Source organism: Argiope bruennichi, chromosome 6 (genome assembly GCF_947563725.1).
Source record: "Argiope bruennichi chromosome 6, qqArgBrue1.1, whole genome shotgun sequence".
Classification (NCBI taxonomy): Eukaryota; Metazoa; Arthropoda; class Arachnida; order Araneae; family Araneidae; genus Argiope; species Argiope bruennichi.
The window spans coordinates 114,365,250-114,391,863 of record NC_079156.1 but is presented as its reverse complement, the minus strand read 5'-3'; the positions used below and the strand labels follow the sequence as shown (position 1 = coordinate 114,391,863).

The 26,614-nt window shown below is 29.5% G+C and overlaps 1 protein-coding gene across 1 annotated transcript in view; it reads right to left on the bottom strand.

Moving 5' to 3' along the window:
• Positions 1 to 280: 280 nt before the first annotated feature.
• The window catches only part of LOC129972319 (uncharacterized), a 139,934-nt gene continuing 113,600 nt past the window's right edge, over positions 281 to 26,614 (bottom strand). Inside the window, exons 3-4 of the mRNA XM_056086415.1 lie at positions 3,332 to 3,616; positions 281 to 561 (exon numbers count right to left, since the gene is read on the bottom strand). Coding sequence (XP_055942390.1) covers positions 3,363 to 3,616 — 254 coding nt within the window. The 3' untranslated portion in view covers positions 281 to 561; positions 3,332 to 3,362. The remainder of the gene's footprint in view (positions 562 to 3,331; positions 3,617 to 26,614) is intronic.

The window sequence follows — 26,614 nt, the reverse complement described above, 5'->3', positions numbered from 1 at the left end:
ATTATAGTTATCCCAGAAATAAGTGTTTTTATTCTTTTCTTTTAAAGTGATAAAAATATGATTGATTTTACCCAATTTGTTATTGTTATTAATATCGTGGGCGAATAGCTGGTCGCCAAAGGCTAGTAATTGTATCAAAAAAAGAAAATCTTAGTTTTATGGTACATTTTCTCTGTCCTCGAAGACTTCTAATGCGATATTTTTTCTCCTAATATACTGCCGATGACAATAGTTTTGCATTGTTCTGTAGTACGACTTTCTGAAATGATTGCACAGAATAAACGAATGTAAGAATACTTTTTATTACAAAAAATAAAATGAAACACAGATTCCTTGTTTTACTTTTCATTTCAATGTACAAATATGATGAACGAAACGACTGGGTGAACACCGACTGCCGCGAAAGCAGCCGTTTTGGACCGTAACCTCTGTCACAAAGTACAAATTGGAACAATTTTCAGAAGAGTCCCTTTATTTTCCATAAGCCCGGCCTCCAATCAGGGAGTCCGATGAATCCACAGTATGACGTCACATGGTTCCGTTGTCTTCGACAAGGAGTACCTGGAGGAAAAAAAGTCATTTAATTGAAGTTTAATGATTATAAAATAAGCTTTCTTTGAAGCGAAAGTAAAATAGAAAAAAAAAATCAAAACTTTATTAATCATTCATTTTTATAGCCTGGCACTGATGAATTGGCAGATGTTACGTAATAACAGACGAGTTCACTTTGGTACGGAAGGGGACGAACGTTAACAAAATTTGACAAATTTGTCTGCATTTTGGTCTTTTATAATACGAGATATAAAAAAATATACTAATGATGGAAGGGGAAAATAATCTGTATTAAGTAAAACGTTTTTTATTAAATGGTCGTTTAATTTAATAAATAACAGGGGTGTTTGTGCTCCGGGGAAACCCCGGAATTCCGGGGATTTTGAACTTCGATCCCCGGAAATTCCGGGGATCGTCGTTCAAAAGGAAGTAGGAATAATAATGAATTATTTATTTTGATCTGGGCGATTTTGTTTGCTTTGAAAGCAGAAAACGCAAGGTCAGCGTGTGTGGTGAAAACTTTTCCTTTCTTTCTCCAAAGGCAGTGATAATGCGTGAAAAGGGGGAAAAAACTTCTTTTTTGTTCTTTCCTTATTGCGAGTTATGACTCATTCCCCCGTTTCTCGGACATTCTCTTCTGGATTCTTTTCGGCAAGTAGGCGCGGCAGAAAAAAAAGGGAGAGACTTCGCGACCAGATGTGCGATCACGTGACTCTGGGTTCAAAGGTCTTATCTCTCCTGGCGTGGCGCCAATAAGTAGAGAAGGGGGATTTTTCGCCGTATTAGCTATTTGTCATTGATCGCTTCGCAACTTTTTTTTCACCGCTGTGTAAAATTTTCGTTTCATTTATTGATGCACGTGTAAATTTTTCGTTTCTCTTATTGAAATATTTTTTTATTTATGTACGCAAGAGAATTTCACTTTGAAATTTCAGCATATGAAACAGAAATTACCCCTTAAAAATTCATATCTAATTAGTTTTACAGCATTCGATCCAGAGCTAAGATGTAAAACCAGTACAATATTAGCTTTTGAAAAATTATCATGTCCCATATTTTTAGTGATAATGAAAAGTCAAAAGTAGAAGCTGAAATAAGGTTATACCAGAGTGATATTGATATCACCAAAGAAATGCTCTACACATCTGATGAAAGTGGAAATCAAGTCAAGTGTACAATTGATAAATATTGGTCTAAAGTTTTTAATTTAAAAGATGATTTCACAAATGATTATAAGTATCCTACATTGGCTAAATTTGTCAAAGCTTGCCTTAGCTGCTTCCATGGCCCATTAGTGGAAAGTGCATTCAACTTAATGGATACACTTGTCACTGACTATAGAACCTCTCTTAAGATTGATTCCCTAGATGCAGTGCAGACTATTAAATATGATTTAATGGCTTCTAAAGAAACCTCATGTGAAAAATATGGCTCAAAAAATCCAATGACTGATCCAATTCACAAAGATCTCTTACTGAATATGAACAGAAGTTGGAAAACATATCAAGAGGACTTAAAAACATGTATTTCAGATGAGTCACCTATAAAAGTCTCTGAAAAACCTTCTACATTAGCAGAAAAGCAAACTGCTTCTACCTCTGCATGTGCAGTTCTCGAGGAAATTTCTTCAACTGTAAATGAGGAAAATAAAAGTCAATCTTCCTGCAATTATGAAGTTCACCACAAAAGAAAGACAAGCCCACAAACATCAGAAAATAAAAAAAAGCAGCAGAAATTAGATAATTTTTTTTAAAGAATTAATTCAGGTAATTTAAAATATTTGCATAAAATGTAGTAGTTTATATGTTTGAAAATTTATGGTTATTAATTTTGCAAAAAAAGTAATTCATTGAACTTTTATAATTAGGTCATTCAATATTTCATAATTGTAATTTTTCATTTCTCCCCCCCCCCCTTCTCGAAACTCCAAAATGCCGGTAGTAAGTCCGTAAAAGTTTCAGGGGATTTTTTGGGGTCCCACAAACACCCCTGAAATAATGCTATCATTTTTTCCTCCCTCTCAGCAAATATCAATCTCCAACTTATCAAAGCTGCTGTACCGATTGCTGCAAAAGCATTAAGACCATCAAATTTAACCATAATAAATTTATTGAATATCAAATATTTAAAATATTTACATCTTTAATGAATTTCACATTTTTGTAAATTTAGAAAATTGTGATAATTCTAACTTTTTAACATCTTTTGAATTTTAATACCAATCATCAACTGAAGTACCAGAGTTTTGAATATTTGCAGAATTACATGTTCCTGATAGTACTGAAAAAAATTATAGTGTTCTGAAAACAAAATATCGTATTTTTTAATTAATTAGGTTTTGATTTTAATTCCAAACGGATGCTAATACAATAAACTATAAACTGGACCATTTTGTGCACAAACATGAAGGTTCTGGAAAATGCAAGAATTATGGGTCTATCTCTGTTAGATTCGATAATTGGAGGCTATATAAACCTTAACGAATTGGTGAATCGCTTTCTGGAATCCTATACGAACAACTGTTGTTCGCTTTATTTAATGTTAATTGCTGTCTGCTTGTGTTGGTGAATTCTAGAAGTACTGTCTTGTTTTTATCACATGTACTTCATGAAATAAAATATCATTTTCCATCATCTAGTTTGTCAGACGAAATTCATCGGCAGATTTTCGAAACAACATTCATTATTCGAAAATAAAATAAGATTCGGATTTTTTTTTTTAACTCAATAGTAAAATGATTTCTTCATAAAAAAAATCAGAAACATCTGGCGATTCTTACCAATGGCTTCCGATGTGTTGCGAACAGAATTTCAGAAGAGTAGATCCGAGGTTCCAGCCGAGAGGGACCAAGAGGAGATGAGGTCAGGATCTGCCGGTTTCAGCATCTCTGACGACGCGTCCCCATCATGCTCATCACGGATTTCCTTATTCTCTTCCTCCTCCGAGTTCCGGTTCTTTTCGTCTTCCTTTTCCGGTGGAGCGGAAGAGGGCCGGAACATGCCCGGCTCGAAGTTATCGACGGTGCGCAGGACACTCGGGGTGTAGGTGGACAAGCCGCCCGCACCTGGGAAGGACAGACAGCAATTTGGTTAAAACACAGGATAAGAAAGCATCTAAATTTAATATAATTTGTAAGATATATGAGAGCTTGAAATTTTGAATTATAATAACATAGTGAAAGAATAGACCAATCACATGAACTTCAGATGCTAATTTCATAATCCTTAAAGGTTGGGTACTCTGCCTGTAAATTGTATTGTGAAACAAAGTTGTTAAAAATGCTCGCTTTACAGGAAGATCGTTTCATATCGAACTAATTCGCGCGGAGTTACTGCTTGGGTAGTAGGTTCTCACAATAAAAGAAGTTTTTCAAATTTTAGTTAGATTTTTAATTAAAAATGGTTAAGTTTTTTTTCCCAACAACTTCGAAGCAAATTATCGCTCAAAAGTTATTTTGTGCCAATTTTTAATTAGAAAAAATTAGTTTTTTTAATGATATCAATTCTATTCATATAACAAATTTATTATCTAATAAATTCCTAGATTTTTATCTAGTCTATTTTTATCTAATCTAGAAGGAATATTAGATATTCCTTCCTAATAAATTTACAACGATACTTTTTCTTGAATTAGTCACTATATTTAGGCAAATGGGTGTAACAATGGTATTCATTTCGTGTGTTCGAACATAACTATGAGTAATTTTAAAAAAATAAGAAAAGCGAATTAAGAGGCAAATGTATTAATTCAATATTTCGAACGAAAGCTTCGATTTTTTTTTTTTTTTTCCCCAACCTTGATGCCAGACTTGATGTACCTTGAAGTCCACATATAAAGAGAACTTCTAAGGTAATTAATCCGATAAATCCCACCGATGCCGAGATGTCATCGGCATTACATCAAGTTTTAAAGTTGAAGATTTTCATAACACTGTTTGACAGCGTTGAAATTTTATAACCGGCAAGAAGTGCTCAATTCAAAATAAGTCCCCCCCTCCACTTGTGCAAGAAGTATATATACATAACATATATAAACATATGGTTTATGGAAATATAAACATATGGGACTATGTACATGGAAATATAAACATATGGGACTATGTACATGGAAATATAAACATATGGGACTATGAACATGGAAATATAAACATATGGGACTATGTACATGGAAATATAAACATATGGGACTATGTACATGGAAATATAAACATATGGGACTATGTACATGGAAGTTCCATACGTTTATAGTTCTTTAAACGTATGCGACTACTAACATAAAATATGGAAAAACATGGAAATAAATTAAAGTAAATTTTTCATGAAATTACAACAGATTATTTGCAAAAAAAAAAAGTTTCAAAATGGTTGGAGAATTTTTGTATAACACAATTGCATAATTACACGACATATAAAAAATAGGGTTTTTAAAACAAATTCATAAAAATAAAAAAAAATTCCATTTTTAGTTTGCAAAAATATGCAGCGACTGAATGGGTAAAATATAATTATATATTTAATGTATCATTAATAATGTGTTAACAAATCCGCAATTTTAAATTCATATAAAAATAAATAATATATAGCCTATCGATATGCAATACCGTGTGAACTTTCATTGTTGCCAAATGGTCATTTACAAATTTAGCTTGGATTTTACATCAACATGCATAGATGACATTTTATTTTATTTAAATAAGATTCAACTTTATTTAGAGTATAATTTCAAACAAACGATTTTTTTACTTTCACCCTCCCTTTCTATCTTATCCTATGTTCCCAGCTGCAGCTGGTACGAAATGCAATCGCACAGGAATTTCCGTTTCGAAACCGGTCAAGTTGCAACGTCCGGAAGTTTTCATTTTTATGTTTTCTTATTTTTAATTTATTTTTTTCTCCCTCTAGATTGTGGACAAGCTTTCTTCTTCTGCTTCTGTTAATTAACTTTTCACGCTTTCAAAGTTTTGTTGGGGGAAAAAAAGAAAAAAAAAACATACACAAAACAGTGTTCGATTGTTTCCCATGCATTAAGAAAATCACACGAAGAATATGATTCTTGGAAATGCATGTTTGTATATGCGTGTCATATGTATGGGAAATTATAATAATTTTGAATAGAAAACAAAATACTTTCAGAAATAAGAAAATACGGATGCGGAACTGAAAAAGAATTTCAAATATCACTCATATTCCTAAATGCAAACGATTAAATTTCATGGATGTTGCCAAGTGAAAGATGTAAAATAGCCAAACTCAACTGATCAACTGAATTTCGATTTTAATTACTGTGTATTAAAATTCATCACGTTATTTAGAATAATAGTATTAAAAACTAATACAAATTTACATATTATTAGAAATATATTTGGTTCTACTTTTTTTGTTTATCTGAAAGTTAAATTTTAGTTATACCAACTTATAAAATATCTTTAAAAATCGTACCGTAATTTTATTACAAAAATATAAGCAGAGTGTAGTTATTTGGCTTATCTTTTAACATATTTATTATTCCCATTTCAATAATGAGGACTGTGGAATTTCAGATTTCATTTTAAATGAAACATAGTTAACTAATTCGAATGTTTTTAATTTAAATTCGGTGGCAATGCACATTTTTTAAAAAATCTCGACCCTTGAATTTTAATATGCTTTTGTAATATCATCTGTACTTTGAATCTATTTTGTTTAATTCAAAAGAATACTTAAAAACTGTGAAAAGAAAGCATTTATTCAGACTATTTTTTGTTAGTTTAATACGTAAAGTAATATTAGTAACAACAACAACAAAAAAAAAAATACTCAGAATAAAAACAGCACTTCAAAAATAAATAATTAATCTTTTAAATTTATTCGAAGATTTTTTTGTTGCGGCATGCTTTCAATGGAACAAGAAATATAAATTACCTTTTCACAAAAATTCGAACATATTAGATATGAACAACATTATTTTGAAGTTTTATTGCACAATTATTGCATATAAAATGCTATGCACAGTTTATTAAAATCACTTATTTACCAAAAATTATTAGTTTTACAAATATTAAACATATTCAATTAACCCTTATTTATTAAAATTATTATTATTTAATAATAAAATATGTATTAATAGTTAAAATTATGAAATATTAAACAAAATTTCTACTGTCATTTTTAGTGTAAAAATTGTATTATTCTATCCGTGTACTCACGTGTAGATTTTTTTTTATTTTAGATTTTTTAAATAAAGCAAATTTTTATTCCAATTTGACAAGAATAATCAATATATCATGCAGTGTTTTCATCAAAATGTTATTTCACTAAAGTAAGAAATAGTCAAACAGTTAACAAATAACAGTTTATTCAAGAACAGATTAAATATTAAGGAAATGCATTAAGGTATCCAAACATGTTGAAAAAGTCGATTTTTGCTAAAAATTGCCTTAAAAAAATCTTTTGTTGCATAGACCAGTCTTTGAGCTACCCAAAACAGGTTTACTTTGTCTCTATGTTAATTAGAAGTCAAGATATTAATATTTTCATAATGGACATTTAAATAACCGGAAGCACCCATTTAAAGGGCCACAAACATGTTAAAATTTTGTATAAACACAAATTTAGTTTCAAATACAGAAAAAATGCATTCAAAAATGCAAAACGCCAATGAAAGTTTCAACGGTGTTTTGTGGAAATTTGTACCTAAAGATGTCTTTGTTGAGCTCCGAACCCTCAGATTAGGGGCATTTATGTCTGGAATACATTTTAACGAAGGTTTTATAGGATTACTGAATACCCTTAAGGTTATTGGAGTGTATCCTTGTGCAAATGCAGTTAGAGCATTTCCTGAGCTCGACAGAATAAATGAATCTAGGCGGTATTCACTGCCAAATGCAAAAACTGCCAGGAAAAAAAATGATTAAAAAAGGAAAATTATTAGCTGAAAAGGGAGAAGGTATAACCTATAAATGTGGTGAATTTTAAGTACGTACACACACATAATTTATTATTAAAATATGTTACTGCATACTTTAAATGCGTTTTTCTCAAAATTTATTTTTACTTATTTTTTGCTCACTTCAAATCAAATAACTCAAAATATAATTATCATATTACTATGAAATTTGTTGGGCTTTGTCTTTGTATTATTTTCTAGGAAATGAAATAAAAGAATTTAGATTGAGTAAATATTTTTGAATTTACAGCCTATTGTTTGACTAATAACGCCATAAATTTACTAAAAATTTCATGATAAATCTTCGACTGGTTCTAAAATTTTTATTTATTACTATAACCATGCGTTTGTAGTTGGTTATAATAATAAACCAACTACCTAGAGAAAACTATGTAGTTTATTTTGGTATTTGTTGGGATGAAAGTAACAGTTTTTGGTGTAGCCAATTTGAATTTTTTAAGAGTTTGCTTAAATTTATGCTATTAAATATCAATTTTCAAAAATTATTAATATTTATTTCAAATATTGACATTCTATTGCTAATCTTTAATAGTCTTAAATCTAGAAATATGGTTAAAGCATGTCTACATCATGTTTAAAAAAAAGTGCTCCGAACGTGTTTGGATACCTTAAAAAGAACAGCTTAGAAAATTGGCACTATAACAAGCAGACGACTTATCAGCAAATGTTCGGTAATAACTCTTGTTCTTTGAAAGCTATTAATATTATGATTGAATTTTTCGCCAAACAAGCGATAAACTCAAATCCTAGCAACCCTATGTTAAAACTACCATCGATGAGTGGAAGAAAGTCTGACAGAATCCGAATACCTGAAGAGATGAAAGAAACTGGTTTTATGGAATGAAGATCTACCAAAGCGAAGATGAAGAATAAAAAAGGAAGTGTGAGGGGAGGGGGAACAGTGCGGTGACTAAAGTTGCCGCCTAGTAGTAAAAAGCAAGGGGGAAGAAGAAAGAACATAATAAAACAGAAACTGGCTTCATGCTTCTTTTTCGTCTAAGCTCGTCAGGATGTTGACCTCATAAACGCAGCCACGCCAAGCAAAAGTTCGACTTTTTTTTTTTGGTTTCGAATTTTGTTTCCCCTTTTGTTCGTTTTATATTAAAAAAAGAAGAATTGTTTACCTTTTATTATTGTTGTGCGGGTTTTTCTTTTTATTAAAGTTCTTTTTTTTCAGGCAGTTATGAAAAAGCAAAAGGACAGTCAGTCTACTTTGAGTCTCAATTGTTGACGTACTCGGTCGTTAAAACAGATAATACTTACAGAGAGAGCTATGCGAGCTATTCGACTGGCATAAATCCGGATTATACCGGATATTATATGAGCGTCTCCATCCGTAGAAAGAGATTAATATTATCCAAATAATGCTTCCGCAATATTTTTGGATGATGAGATTGGTTGAGATGTATGCTGACTATTCAGTGTTTTAAGACATAGTGAACAAAGGCTGACTTAACAGTTATTGACGCAGAAAATCAAGAATTGGAACTTTATGTACAGGTTTCTCGTCGATTTATGAACGATTTCCGTTCGGATTGATACGTCATTAAATGGAGATCCTATTTTTCAATACTATTTTAATTTAAATTGGAAATTTTAAAAAAATGGTCATAAATAGCGCCATTTAAACAAATTTGAGAGCATTTGGCAAGTTATTTGGCATCCCAACAGAAAAGTAAATAAGAATATAGATTCTTATGGTACAAGAACAACAACAAAAAACCTACATAGATTACAGGATAATCTACAGGATAGATTTATCATTATGCAAATTATTAAAATCATTATGCAGAAATAAAATAATGAAGTTTGTATTATATTTAACTTAAAAATAGCTTACACATAAAAATAATTTGTTCATAAAATTGCATTATATGTTCCATTTATTTGTAAATAGGAGTAATTATATTGGTGAAGAATATTTTAATCATCCCAGAAGAACTTTTCACTTTCTCATATATAAAAAAACAGAGGAAATTGTTCTTATCAATTAGCCCATTTTTTTATGTCAAGAATGTACATTCTTTCAAATTTTGACGAAATCCTCCATTTATTTATTTTTTAAAAAATTTTTCCCCCTTTCGTGCGTTATCTTTACTTTCTCATATTAAGTATATAAAAGAAAAAATGTAACCGTCTGAAAATTCGAACTCAAAATTTTGACGAATCACCTCATTTCCAGACCTCACTGAATTCTAAAAACCACATTCTTGGAATTATTGCTATCTGTCTGTTAACACAACAACTCAAAAACGTTTTAAGATAGAGGGATCAAATTTTATAAATAGATTATATCAAATTTACAGATTTTTCTCAAATTTTGAAGAAAAAAAAATCCATTCAGAAGAAATCTGCCTTCCGGTTGTCCGAAAATAAGTCAACACGTAACATGAAAACGCAAAGATGTAAATAAAATTTAATACGCACATTAAGCATATAAATGTAGTTGCATATCAAAATTAGAACCAAATACGTCAGAGGGTTGGCCATCTGTCAGTCAAAATTTTTGCAAGCATGTAAACGCAATAATTCAATGATATTTGATATAAATGAAATTTGATATGAGATCTTGAGATTATAATTATATTTTTACGAAAAATTTTGGTTTCATTCGATGGGACAATAAACATCCAAAATACATATTCGATTTTTTGGTACTTGTGTATTAACCGCATATAGCGATTAATCAAAAAAATCATTAAGTATCCCACGCTAGATTCGATAAAAATGTTAAATTCACACCAAAGATAGAAATTTCTTATCTATTGTTCTTATCTACGCTATGCATTTAATGCCAAAATACCGGTTTTCTTTACTATTCTACAAAGCACATGTATGGGAATCTGAAAATAAAAATCTGAGTACTCATGAAATTCAAAGTCTTGCACAAGGTTCTCAAATTTTATGGTGTGAGAGGTAGGGATGAGGAGGGAGATTAACACTTTTATAGAATGTGCGAATAAGCTCCCGATAGACCACTTTCGCTGCTTTATTAAGTTATTGAAATAAAGAAATATGAAGCATTATTGAACCCAATACGATTTTTACCTTTTTTTTCTGATAATAAACGATGAATTTTCTGATAAAAATTTGTAATTCTGGTAAAAACCACAAGAGCAAATGAGTATATAGGGTACTAATACTTATAATACTTGCATGCTATTATTTCTTAAAAATTCAAGATTCTTTGCTTGTTTAAATACTTATTCTATCCTACCTCGTGTATTTTCACGATGCTATTAAACGGTTTGAATTTTTGATAGCATTTGGAAAGCTTTTCACTTTATGGAATTAGTATATATTTTAATTTGGATTATTTCAAATGGAAATAAATGCATTCGGTTCATAAAAATAATAAGGTTATATCTTTTTATCCTTACTTCTTCTCTTATACTTACTTAATTGAAATAAAACAATGTAAACGGATTTGGTGAAAAAAATAAGAAAAGGGCCAAATTACTTTCACAAACCATATTATCGCCAACAGCAAAAAGTTCTGCAAAATTTAAATTTGAGAGTGAAAACTAAAAATTCATTTAAAATTTTAAAAATGAAATATTGCACAAATAACCAAATGCTTTTCATCGTTTTTCAGTAGTAATAGTAAAGTTTAAAAAAATATTAAAATAGTGTTTATTTATTTTTTTTAGTAATACACAATTTTACAAATTTTTTTAAAAAATTATAACAAATTTACATACATGAAAAAAGTTAAATAAAAGAAAATTAAAGTCATAAAGCAAGGCTTATGTCAATTAATTTTCTAACCTAATATCAGAATATCTAACCCAAAGAAATTCTTAGTTATTCGATATATGGCGACCCAGTCGTCCTTGGTTGGAAAAGAATGGAATTTTTTGAACAAAAACCGAAGTAGTTTGCAACGAACCGCCCGTGGATCTTTTATGCAACTGCGGACCATCTGTAGTGGATGGACAACAGCCTTGCAAGATGAGAGACGACATTTAAAAGAAGGACAAGGACGGTCACGCACTGTTTCACGATTTGGAGATGGCTTCCAAAGAGTCTTTGTTTGCTTCGCTTCTCGTTAGTCTCTGTTGTTTTGGAGAAAATATTTTTGTTTTGAAATGAATTCTTAAAAGTTTTAACACGAATGGCATGAACATTATTTGCCTGTTCGGCTCTTTGAAAACAAAATCACAACTTTCACTCAATCAAAACAAAATAAAATTGATAAAAAGTGTTCGTGATAAAAAAGGAAAAAAATGTATTTGCTACGATTCCATTTAATAAATAAATTTATTTCTTTATACGTATTGAATTTTAATCGTTTGGCGATATATAAAAATGAAAAAAAATTGATACAATTCCAATTAATAAAGAAATGTATTCATTTATATGTATTGCATTTTAATCGTTTGGCGATATATAAAAATGAAAAAAAAATTGATGCAATTCCATTTAATAAATAAATTTATTCATTTATATGTATTACATTTTGAATCGTTTGATGATGTATAAAAATTTAACCAAGTATTGGATATTAGTGGCATATCAATAAAAGATTCCGCACATTTTATAATTTTAATATTTTTTCAATTTAAAAACACTTTTTCGGAATTCGATAGAAATTTTTAAAACAATCCGTGAACGAATTTCAGTTTAATAGAAGGAAGAGAACAGAGGCGTAAATAAATAAAAATACTTGTTTTCCATTTTTTAAATCTGTATTTAAAAAATGGATGAATGAACAAAAACCAATGCATGAATGAATAATGTTAATACAAAACTATATGTAATATCCTCCCCCCTAATTTTTGTGCTTCAATCGATAATTTCATTTTATTTTCGATTACAATTTAAAACGTAAAATCGTACAACTTATTTCAGTCAAAAAAAAAAAAAATCATTCATTTCAAACGAATTATACCCTTTTGCTGTTATTTCTCATTTATTCGAATTCAATTTAATTACATAATCTTTCATCTAACGAATTATTTTTGATCTGATTATAAAATTGGTAGCAATTTTAAACATAGAACTCCATGAATGAAATCATATTTGTTAGTATTACTATGATTAGAAAAACACCTACAAATGAAAAATTTTACAGTTTGAAATATTAGCAAACTATCAGGTTTTTTTTTTTTTTTTTTTTACTGAATGGAAAAACATTTTGGAAAATGATTTTAGATTTTATTTTAATTATTCTTCAAAATATATTAAATTATAGAGCAGCAGATAATTTGATTATTATTCATGGAGTAAATATTCAAAATATATGATTCAAATCATAATATATACTTATAAATATTATGTCAAAAGTATATATCATAATATCAAGTTTTTTGATATCATTTATTTCCATGTTTAATTTCATCATATTCACTTTATTTTGTAACTTTAAAACAACCCCCCCCCCCAAAATGGGGGAATGAGGGGAGGTGATCAAAACTTATCAGAAATGTGTGTGTGCGCGCGTGTGTGTAGTAAGAGTCGCTGCTTCGATGCGATTTTTCGAATATAATAAAGACCTAAAAATATAATAAAAGGTGCAAACCAAGAGAATTCTAAAACTAAGCTTCATTTAATTTTGGCGAACATTATATCTCTCTGCATTCCGTATCTGAAATAAAAACTAATGCTCTACCGTCTTACATTAAACGATTTCACAAACAATAATCTTATCGAAAGCTCAAATGAACTGTCGCTTCATTAATTTTGGAAATTCTACCTTTGCTTCTGCTTTTAATTAGAACACTGCCAATGCTTCCTCCCACAATTAACCAAGGAAAGGAGGGGGGGGGGACAACATTATCGTTTGGTATTGCATAATGCAGCTGCGTAAGGGGAAAAAAATCGAGAGGACTACATTTGAATCAGAGCGGTTCGTATTTTCAACGCTTTTCGCAGGAAATGGTGATCTTAATTATGATAGCGATGTAGTTCGACTCTTCCTTTACACATCGGCATCCTTGTTCCAGAGGATGTAAACATTTTGTCGCTTCAATAAGCTGGGAAGTGTTAAAAAATCCGTTTCGATGATTTCGGTTTCGTTGAATTCCGCTGCTGATAGCTGTTAACTGTGAACTATAAACTCGGAAGTTCCGCTTTTTTTTATTTTTATTTATTTATTTTGACGACAAGTCTGTTAAATTGTTTCATGAAAAAAAAATTCTTGGATAAACTTATTCCGATATGAAGTCATTAAAATCTCATTTCAATAATTTTAATACTTTTTTACTTTCTCATGCACACAGTACAAAGACTAGACATTCTGGCACATATCCACGTTTTATACTTCCCTTAATTCGAAAAACACATTTTTTTTTGTTTATTTGTTTTGAAAATGTCTCTCTGTACGTGAAGAAAAGAATTCAAAAACACCTTGAGCCAAAGGATGGAATTCGGTATACGGTTTTTAAGTCAAATTTATAGTTTTCTGTCAAATTTTGAGAAAATCTGTTCCGAGGAAGTCTGTCTGGCCGGCTGTTCATATATAAATTAACATGACATCTACGAAGTGAAGAGAATTAGACTGATAAAATTTGGTACAAATATATTTAACATCTATAGTACAGACAGTCTTCAAATTTTGAACCAAATCCAATGAGGGATTGACTGTCTGTCGGTCTGTGTTTTCAGAAACCTATAAAAGCGGTAACTCAAAAACGCAATGGGTTAAATATATTATATCTGGTATGGGATTTTGTGACTACACGCCCAGTTTTGTATAAAATTTTTGTTTCAATCGTTTGGGAAAAACACGTTTAAACACAAATTCGATTCCATTAACCGCATGCCTGGGAATTGTCAACAAAAAATTCACTAAGAATGGCACTATAAATTCATGAAAAAATGCTAAATTCACTCCAAAGGTAAATATTTTATAATAATTGTACGTCAATGTCATGCAAGGTGTCCTCTGGGAAAAACTTTTATTAGAGAATTATGCGAGAGAGTTTAGGGAAGACTACTCCAACTTGTTTTATGACTAAATGTAATGTTTGAGGCTGGGAAAATATAGAAGGAAAATTAATAAACAAATTTCTAAAGAATTCTATCAGTGCATCAGAATAAATAACAAAATAGTGCCAAGAATAAGTGGTCGAAGTAATAAAAAAAAAAATGTAAAGCGGAGCTGGTGTAATTATTCTGAAAAAATTGGAATTTCTTTCAAATTCATATTTTTAAATTTCAAATCTTGGCTCAATTTCTTTATATTTATCACATGTCTTTGTAAATTTTAAAAACCACCTCCAGATTTTTCTCTAAAAAGTATTTCTACGTTTTAGTACAATAATAAAAATGTATTTTTAAAAAACATTTCAAGTTTTTATTATTTTAGGTTTTATAATCTTTAGTACTTTCAAAATTTATTATAACAAATATAATGGGAACATATAAATTTTTTTTTCACATGTTCATTTCATTGTAATCGAAATTCAGTGATTTATTGTTAATTAAGTTTGAAAAATAGTAATATATAATACTTACAATGAAACAGACAACAGCACAGAATTTTAAAGCGCTAGCACATCAAGAAATAAATGAAAAATCGTTTGCAAAATGCAAGTTTATAAACACTAAAAAAAAGTCAAATCAAGACGTGTTATAAAAAAGAATATTAAATTGGTGCAATAAATATAAACATATACTTCAACATATAAGAATCAAAATTAAAATTTTAGGTAGAGATTTTTTTTTAAATTTACTGTTTGCCGATTCATGCATATTATTATGTTTCACTCAATTTGTTACTAGTTTGAAAAACAATACAAAATTAATTTACTAAAGAATGTTCTTAAAATAAATAAAAAATTGAAATAGCCAGCGAAGCAAAAAAAAAAAAAAAAAAAAAAAGGGGGATTTTGATAAGAACTGATTCAAAATAGAGGGAAAGAGATTCAAATAATGCGACAATCAGCACTTTTATAAACAAGGGATTAAAATCCTTTCAAAATAACTATTTTATTTACTTTTATAAAACAGTCATAAAATTGATTTGGCTTTAAGAATCAACGTTTAGATCCACCATGGCCTGAAAAGTAGAACAAGATAACCATCAAGAAATATTTTTGGTTGCTTTTGTGAAATAAAATAATAGACCTATTTCGGCGTAAAAACAAAAGCAAACATTTTTTAGTTTACAATTTACATCAAAACGATTCAAACCACAAATATAAAACAACAGTTTGTGGAATCTGCTAGCAGGATTTTGTTATTAAATAACTCAGTTTCAGAAAAAAAAAAAAAAGAAAAGAAAAACTTATTAAAAAATCCAATTCTGTGGCTTAAGGGTTATTGAGTGTGTTTTTAACTATTTGTCAAAAGAAAAACAATAAGATGTGCTAGTTATTCCAAACTTCCCCAAGAATTCCACCATTAGGTAAGCAATGTAACATTCTAACAGGTATTTTGTAAATACTAATTCGATGCATTGAGTTCTAACTTTTTTTCCTCCACAAAGGATTCGTTTGAGGCATGATGGTTTTTTTGTTTAATGTTTATGATTTCTGTTTAATAATGCCTTTCTCAATAACTTGTGCCAGTTTCAGAGGAATATATATTTCCGTTTAAAACTTCGATAGAAAAAAAGCGTTGTATATGAAATAACGTCATTTTTTAATTTTTTTTTTATTATTATTTACAAGACTTTTGAACAATAATTTTTCCTTTATATTTATGTCATATCCTTCGAAAAAACATAAGATAATAATACTGTACGTTGGAAGAAACGGTTCAAAATATAGGTAGATATTCTTTTTACATGAATTCCTTCATTTTAATTATACCACAGATCTTTCTATATCTTAATTTTTATTATTATTAGAGCTTAAAAGATCAACGGACTTCGAAAATTGCAAATGTAACAAAAGATTACTGAAATCGTCTGCATATAAAGTTTCGACATAAATAATTCAGAAAAATCCTCTAACAAGAAACAATTCTGTTACAGAATCCATATTCAAATTTTGTATTTTATAAAAAAAATGCAAACCAATTAAATTAATCAACTTTATAAAAATTCAATCTGTTCCACAGATCAATGATTAATTAAACATTATTTTCATCAAGATTGAATTCAATCGAATAAGATGGCATAATTTTATACAATTTCTTAATGATTCTGTATATTTGAGAGCTGAAACTAACAACCTTTGTTGTTCAAGAATTTTTCCCCAGTTGACAAGATGGATGATTGCATTGTTTCTTTGTAGAATGACCTGCACTACAAGTCAAATAATGCATACAAACTAATAAAAGAATGCACTTGTTGCAAGTGTCAGATTCTGAAATTTATTATTTTAAATATTTCTAGAAAATTACAGAAAAATAAAATGTAATAATTTGAAATTTGGTTGACTTTGAAATGGATTTAAAACTGAAAAGTTTCATGTAAGTCCTACAAGGTATTTGTTGTAGTACAGTTTTCATTCCATTGCATCTCTTTAACCACATAATTAAAGGATAATCTAAACTGATTCGAAACATTGTAGCAAGAAGTATTTTAGATATGATTTGTATCTTTATTTCATGTTTTAAATTTATTTTTAGTTAAATAGCACCGATAGCATCACACAAAGAATAAATTTAATATTGTCACAAAGCGCATGAAAATTAAAACAATAAAAAGTATCTTTGCAAAATACTTACAAATATTTTTAAAAATTGAGAAAAATCATACTGTTGTAAAATTGGTATTATTCAAAAACATATGTTTTTGTATTCAAAAATAGTTTTGTGCAACTGCATGCTTCGAAGTTATTGAGAGAAAACATAGATTGTTAAAAGGCTAAATAATTTTTAATGAAAAATCTAACAAAAATTTTGATTTTTTTTCTTTGTGGAGCTTTTACTACCGAAGAAGTAACTGCTTGCCAAATTGAGTGGCTCTAGGTACAATATTTCTACTCTATAGAGCATTTGAGCAATTTTGCATGACAAATCATGCAATTTATGTCAATCGAAAAACACTATCATGTTGAAATAATATGTGGATATTTGACTGTGATTTATACATTTTTAAACCTCTTTAAAAATGTTATATCAGCATAAATCACAATTAGATATATGCTGATACAGTATGAATAATAAATGCTGTATCGTAATAATAAATACTATAATAATAAATAATATATGTAATACGTAAATAATGTATGTATTAAATATAATATACGTAATGCGTTATTTATTATACATAATTATACACCTAATAATAAATAACATATGTAAATAATAAATACTGTATTCGTACCGATACAGTATGAAAAAAGTACTACATCCATTCATACAGCAATTAAATTTCAGTTGAACATAAATTTACTGAGTTAAATTGAGCAACTTTTATAAGTAAAAATAGACATTGTATTAAAAAATCTTTTTTTAATTAATAAGCTAAGTTTGATTAATAAATTCTTTAAGAATGTCTTTTCTAATTTTGAAAAGCAATATTTCTTATGAGTGTTTAACTTTATTATATTGTTATTTTGATAGACATGGTGATTCGAATTATATTAGTTCAATCTATATGACAGTTTTAGATAATCAATCTATCAATTATATCAAGTATTATGTGCATTAAATCAATTATTACAACATTCTTCCATATATTTTACTATAATTTTCTATTCTAAAGAAATGTATCAGGCATTTCTTTTTTAAATAATAATGCAATGGGGGAATGATTTTACTACAGCATCAAAAACCAATAGCTAGCTTATTAATTTCAGTAAATAATTATTAATCATAAAAATAATGAAAATGCAAAATAAATAGATCCAGATAATCAGAAATTCAAAAAATAATCAATTTTAAACTATCAAACTTGATAATTTATTATTCGTATCTTTCAAATTACTTTGGCAAAAAAGATTTCATTGATATGAATCAATCAATATCTTTGAATTGATTTGAATCTATCTAATAAATCATTAATTTGAGTTTTCATAGTTCAGAATCCTAAATGAATAGGAAAAAAGAGGCTTACAGGAAAACATGTAGACTTTTTTTTTTTTTTTTTTTTGACAACTGATCTGCTAAAATTTCAGTTTTCCTTGACCACTGAAGAAAAAAAAAGATCTGTTTATATTCAGAAGCAGTAATTAAACGAAAACAGTTGACTTTCAAGACTTCAGGCAATGTCGTATACTGAAACATAATTTAGGTCAAGGGCTAACAAGGCCGATAAACGACTTTCAAGTAAGGACTGATTTTTTTTATTTTTTTTTTCAAAAACCAGCTGTTCTTTATTCAGTGTTTGTGTCATTGTTATGATAACATCACGTGTCGAATTTAATTTATTTAGCGAAATAATTTATTTTTTTATTTTTTTTTATTTTCGAAACACAGATCGAAGTAGGGATAAAATAACTCGGCGAAATTAACATAATTTTATAAAAATATTGAACCACATGAAAAGGAGTTTTATGTATATGCCTTAAAAAAACAGTTGACTGATTGGAAAAAAAAAAACCTGAAAATTAATTATATCTTTTGCTCTAAATATTTTTTGATCTAAAATCAATGACTATTCAGTGGCCTCGTGATACATGCCAAATCCATCGGCTAATTTAAAATCCACCTAATTTGAAATTTTAGAATCCATTTTGTATATTAACACAGGATGTGCAATTAATAATTAGATGACAAGTGTTTATGATTTTATGGCAATTGCTTCTATAAAAAGATTGCAAAGAATTTTCTGATTCGTCCAGAACAGCAAATTTAAAAATTCTTTGTTAAAAATAATTCGTCTTCTTTCTCATTTCTAAGGGAATCATTTTTTTCACGTACCGATTATTTATACAATTGTGTATATTTTGTAATTGCTTTACTATGTGACAAATGCCAATTTTTTAAAATTACGAGTGACTGAGTTACTAGTAACTAAGCAATACGTGTTTTTATACGTCTCAGGTTTATATAAGAAATCTATTTAAAGCTATTGTAATTTTAAACATAATTTCATTATACAGAAGATCGATAAAAGGGATTTTATCAGTAGGATAAATAATTAATTTTCTTAAAGTTTGAAAATAAAAATTCACTTAAAATTAGAATGTAAATTCTCTTAAAATTACTTGCCTACAGCAGTGAATCCTGAGACTACACACCAAGATGGAAAAGGAAGTAAAAAGCCATGCTTTTATTTTACATAGTATTTCTTTTTTCAGTAATAGTTTTAATATGAAAACAATAACGACGGAAAAATTCAAAGGAGGAAAGCAGATTAAGTTATTTATAATCACTTTTTTTTTTCATCACATCTTTTTAAAATCTGAAGAAGAAACATTCCGGCTTCGAATAAAAGCATTAAATGAGTAATCAGCTTAACGATAAGAACTTCATCGAGTTTACGTGAACATTAAAAGACTTATTACGCAAACGAAATAAAAAAAATAATAATAAAGACGAACATTCAACGCAATCGTTTGCTGATTCATTCTAAAGTTTAAATTAATGATGTTGAATTCAACTTTGAATATCGTTGAATTAATGGCTAAATTATTTTTAAAAGATTTAAATAATCGTCATCAACAAATGAATGTAAAGAAAATTAATAGAAAGAAATAATTTAATATAAATTATACTTTATAGCTACATTTTCAAAGATAATTTAAATGCAAAAGATAATTCTTTAAACTCTAAGAAAAGAGTTATCTTCTGACAGGATAAAAACTTGGCAAACATTTTTTATAGAACATACGCTGCCTGTTTATCCATCTAATTCCATTAAATTATTTGTGCAAATTTTTCAATTTCTAAGAAATTTAAACTGATAAATTAAATTGACCACTGATTTGTTCTAAGAAATTTATACAGAGAAATTGTTTAGAAAACCTTGAATCGGAATTAACGCTACAATTTTCAGATAGAATCTACATATTGAAAATAATAAAGTAAACTAATGAACTAGTCACCCAACTTTAACCGCTGAATCGGTTTCAAAATTCTTTTTTTATTATTATTATTTCATATAAAATCTCATGGCTGTCATTAAAGATCGTTTGTTCTTCACCACTCACCATTTTAAGGAGAAATCAAAATTACATTTTCTATGGGAAATTTTGCTACAGAGTTCGCCAGTTCCAATCACAGAACCGATTTATAAAATTTTTTATTTCATTAGGAATCTCAAGACACCTCAATTATCATCAATGGTTGTCCTAGAGATTGTAGAAATTCTCCCCATTCTTAGAAATTTTGCAAAATTAAACTTCGATACAGTTCTCAGATTTAACACCTGGAATGATTTCGCCAATTTTCAACTTGACGATTTCACCATTTTGAAATATTGCTAACAAATCATAATACATTATTATTAATACACAACATTTACTTATACTATTGTAACTGTTTTTTAATTATGCTTTTGTTGAGATAAGATATAGTTAATTAAAGTTGTCTGGCATGATTAAATTATTCTAATTAACTTCGACGTCTACAGTGATCATATTATTGACAAATAGTCATATTGAAGTATTTTTATGAAATACATCTTATCCAAATAAAAAGTAAATACTATTTTAAATTATGACTCCATAATAAACACCACTAATTTGTTAGGAAATTCATATGCTCATATTCATTTACACATTTAAGATAATGTTAAGAATACAAGCAAAGTAGGTTTGCAGCAATTTAAACGCAAAGAAACTATATTCGTTCATATGAATAACACGATGAGTCCCGTGATTCCAATACAGAATCGATTCGAGAAAGTTGACTGGCCCACAAAATGCATGTACTTCGATCTAAATAAAATTTTTAATTCACCATTTTGCGATGTTTCTGAACATAATCTCTCTATGTATAAAGCGTTAATGTACATGGCACAGAAATCGACCTTATTACTCAGTATCGAGTGGCAACAGTCAAATGTAAACAAAATCATCGAACGAATAATTATATAGAATGCTTTATTGAATGTTTTTACGGCTAAATTGAATTGAAAGCTAGGTTTAGCTAATTAATGGAACTTGGAAAATATTATTAGAAATGTTCTGTTTTTCTAAATCGGTGTGCAATCAAAAGATGCATTCTGTCAGTCAGAGAAGAGAAAATATAAAAGGAATCAAGAAATGTACAAATGTGCTTCGAACAAAACTTTTAATCAAGCGTAAAAATAGGCTTAACAATCACAAGGTATGCAATTTTTATGACTTGCTTGCGGAAATAGATGTATATATCTTCCAAAACTATTATCCTACAAAAAAAAATCATTTTTATTCCATGAAAACTCAAAAATTACCTTCTTAGTGAGCTAATTTCATTTTCGTACAATTTTTTCCACTTGATTTTAATAATATTTTCCGTTCAATTTGACACATTATTTGTAATAACATCTTTAAATGCTATGGTGGAATTTAAACTCATTCATCAAAACATTCAATCACGTGCTTTTGCATATTAATAATCCAGGCGAACAAACTGATCGCCAAAGGCGGCTAGTATGAAAGAAAAAATTGTCAATACCATCATCCTTCTTACAATTTATTAGGGAAAAGCACGATTTACAAGCAATAAACATTAAACCGATCGTCCCCATGATCTGGGCGTTCTGGGTTGGAGTCTTGGTTCGGGCATGGTTGTTCTCCACCCTGTGTTCTATCTGTGAGGTGTATCAAAGACCCTCCCCTCCCCCCCCTGTAAAAATGGTTGTGCAAGCAAGTGTGCTCTTCTGCGATCGGGTGCTCAAGGGTCTTTTCTCTCAGAAGCTATTACACCCCCCCCCCTTTCCGTGGTAACGCGGGCACGACATCATCATCATCATCATCAATAAACCGATACCAGTTTCATAATTCATACAATTTCACATTTTACATAATTAAAAATACCCAGAGGAAAAAAAACAGCTATAGTTATTCAATCATCATGAAATTCACATTATTTTTATTCAAACATCGTCGATAAAACTAGTAAATTATGTTTGAAAAATAATCCAGAACATCATTTTCAAGCAATATTACGCATACCAAACAGCAACATCAAAGGGAAACTGACCACCTACAATGTCTTCTCAAGACCATGCACGTGACCATACTTTCCACTTAACATTCTGAAGATTCAGAATGCGTAGACCAGTTCTCAAATTTTGACACTGATAAAGCAAATTTCTACGCGAAGAGCAACTTATTTTTTCTCATCTATCACTGTTTAGTATGCCTCACGAGACAAGGTCTGGTGATTAAATCACAGCTTCAGGCTGTCTATGCAAAATCTCCTTGCTATTGAGCGCAAGAGGAATCTCGAGATTCCTAAAGGGTGCGACCCGTCGGATTGAATAATGCTTTTCTCTAGAAGAAAGTAGAACAAGATTTGTTTATTTAGTTTAAATCAATTTCCATTTTCATTAAGTGTTCATGCAATTATTGCGCAATTGTATTGGTGTTCTAAATGAATTCTGATTGTAGAGAATAATAAACAAATAATTAGAATCTAGTAAATTTGAATATTAGCACATCAATTTGAGCAACAAAATAATAGTTTCCACTTTCTTTCAAGAAACTTCAGTCTTTATTAAGTCCTTTTTTTTTTATTTTCTTATATACATAATAAAGTGAACGTACAGTAATTGTCAAAAAATTAAAACTCGAAATTTTCACGTATATCCACGTTTTAAGGCTCTCTGAGTTCGAAAACCACATTTTTAGAAAATGTTCGTCCGTTTGTGACACTCAAAAACGCTTTGGGCTAAATGGATGAAATTTGGTATTCTACCATTCTACCAGATTGGCAGATTTCTATCAAATTTTGAGTAAATCCATCAGAGGAAGTCCGTCTGTCCGGCTGTTCGAATATAAGTTAACACGATAACTATATAACTAATGGCGCTAGATAGATAAGATTCGGTACACAGATTTAACATCTATAGTGTAAATACCGTTCAACTTTTGAGCCAAAACTAACAATGGCTTAAGTGTCTGTCGTCTGTAATTTCAGAAACATATAAACGCGATAATTTAAAGAAGCAGTCACTTAAATATAGTAAATTAGGTATGGGGTGGGTTTTGTGACTACAAGTTCAGTTTTGTGCCAAATCTTTGTTTCAATCTGTTGTGAAAAACGTATCTAAAGCACATATTCGATTTTCGAATACCATTATTCGCATGCTGGGAATTAAACGCCAAAAAACTCGCCAAGGATGACACGATAGAAGAGAAAAAATGGCTAAATTCACGTCAAAAGTTAATATATCTAAACTATTGTACGCATGTTACCATGTAAGGCGTGGCATCTTTATTAGAAGGTAGTATGTGCGAAAAATTTTAGAGGAGAGCGTACGGAAAAAGTTTTTTTATGTACATATCAGCATATTCAAATAATAATTATCTATCTATTTGGTTATTAATCATTAAGTTGAAAAACTATATGATTCTTCCAGCATTAATTATGAAATAGTATTAAATATTTCATAATATTTTGTCCATGTATCGACAAGTATTCTAATAACAACAGATGTAGTTTCTTTTTGCTTTGTTTCTTCAAGGGCTCTTTGTTTGACGGTTCAAATGAGGACAATTCATTTTCATTTGCTAAAAGCGCAGGACCAAATTTACGAATTAATTTACGTTGGGTTTAAACTCAGCCAGTTATAAGTTTCCAGTAAGACCAGGCATGTACAGGAGTGATTGCGCATGCGCTGAAAGAGCGGGCAATAGCAAGTGCTTGTCTTTAAGCAGGGTTCACACGGGGCCAACTATTGCGCTCAATGGAAGGCCACGCCTACTTCAGGAAGATCACGTGACTGCAAAGAGACAATGGCAAATAGTTGTCCCGATAAAAAAACCATTTGCCATTGTCCCGTTAGGATCACGTGATGTTCCTGAGGTAGGCGTGGCCTTGTATTCTGCTGAAAAGCTGGCCTCGTGTGAACACTGCTTTACGGGATGGATTATAACTGACTGAATGTAATGTGCTTTCAGCCAACTACAATCCATCCAGTGAACCACGCATGCTCGAAAACTGTATAGTACCAAGTACTTGTCCCGTCGAGACATTTGCTATTGTCCGCTCTTTCAGCGCATGCGTAATCTTTCTTCTGCGCATGGCTGGTTTTACTGAAATCTTATAACAGGTTAAATATTAACTCACCTTTAGTCTTAATATAGCAAATCATAATAGAAAGAGAAATCGGCAATTAAATTGCAAGGAAACGATCTTTTTTTATGCGATTGCGGCAAGATTCTTCAATTTTAAAACAGATCACTTCATATTTCGGCGACATATCTCTTCATGAAATGCTTAGCATGATGGCATAGAAAGGTTCTTCACAAGTTTATGATAATTGTTTTCAAACCTAGTCAAATACAAAGGTGGACTTTAATAATAATTTTGATACCTTTTTTTCCTTTGACATGCGTTTTTGTTGTTGGCAGCATATTTGGAAAAAATTATCTGGCAATTCAATTTATACAACACACTGCCGAGTATCCGGTTCACGACTATCCGGCTTCTGTACTATCCAGCCTATTTTTTTTTATTGTAATTAAATTAGACATTACAGAATTTATGTTAAAATGCGAATAGTTTACATCTTTAATTTATGTTCTCTGTTATAAATTATTGAAATGTGCAGTATATAAACATATATAAACTACCAGTACAGAGCCTTCTATTTTAACTGAACACCTTACTGGCAATTGCTTCTGTGATTCACCGGGCCGCGTTCACATTTTGCATGGCTTGCGATGAATGGAGGGCTTAGTACTCAATAAGTAAGAAAATAAGTATTATAACAGTGAGTTTTGGAATAAAAACTTTATCTTCTGGTACTGGTGAGCAAAAAAATTAGTTCATATTACTCCGGCCAGTTTGCCTTTTTTTATTATCTAGCCTGATCTTCCGTTATATTAGACCGGATACTTGGGAGTGTACTTATTTTTAAAAAGGAGGGACTTACTATCACATTATGAAAATAAATAAAAATTGACATTTATCTTATGGTACGATCCTCCAGAACATCAATAAGTTCAGAAAAGCTAAGATTTCATAAATCATAGGTTTGTTTTAAAAAAATCCACTAAGTGGAACAGTATACCGATTTATTTTTGTAAACTTTGATAGAATTCTAAATTTTTGTTAGCTCAATCTTGAGGCATCCCCAATTCAATTCCGACAAATTCCAACATACAATCAGATTTTTCTTTTTTAATTCCCATTTTTCTCAAATGCTGTTGAATTTTTTTTATATATACTTTGATGAAGACATTATACGATGAATGAATATCCCATGAAGCATGACATCTCTTGCGAAAGATTTTAAACGAAGTTCAATGAAGCCATTAAACATGATCGTAAAATGGCGCAATAAAAGTATTTGATGCGACCGAATAAATGTTTCCAAAGAGTTTCAGTCACTTTTTTTTAAGCGTGAAAAATAGTTTAATGCTGTGTGTGAGAAGCAGAATTTTCTACAAATTAAAACTTTTTTTATATATAAATGAGCACAAGACAAAATAGGAATGTCATTTTTCTCCCCAATTTTAATCATGAACATATACCAACAGATGTACGTTATTTATCTCCATTTATTAATTTGTTATTTTTTCTTTAGATTATTTAATAATTACAATTTTACAAGAGTAATTTGAATCTAATGCAAAATAAGAAGGAAAAAACAATATATTTTAAAACATTTTACAAAATAATTTTAATCGAATGCAAAATGAGAAAAAATAAGATATTTAAAAATATAGAAACAGTCAAGAAAGCTAAAAATATTTATTGATCTGTAATGAAGACCAAGAAATTATAATTTAATTAAAGAGAACCAAGATTTTCTCAAATTTTATGTTTGTGGAATAAAATGTTGCGCTTATCAATAATTAACCACTTCTTTATTGGTTGAAAAGATTTTTAAAATTTACTATAAAGATGAAAGAACTAAACTCTCTCAAGATTCTAGTACACGTTCACTTGATCATGAAAAATGCGGCGGTCTAACAAAAGATTCGAATCCATTTTGCATTTTTACAAAAGGAAAAACCTGGCAGGCGCATTTGAATATTAAATGTTGATGAGCAGTTATGTTTATCTTATGACAGTGGCGACATCTGTATTGACTTATCTTTATAGTTATTATATTTACTCTATTAAAAAAAATTACTCAAATGTCAATGACTGACTCACTGTAGAACATACATGCATGCAT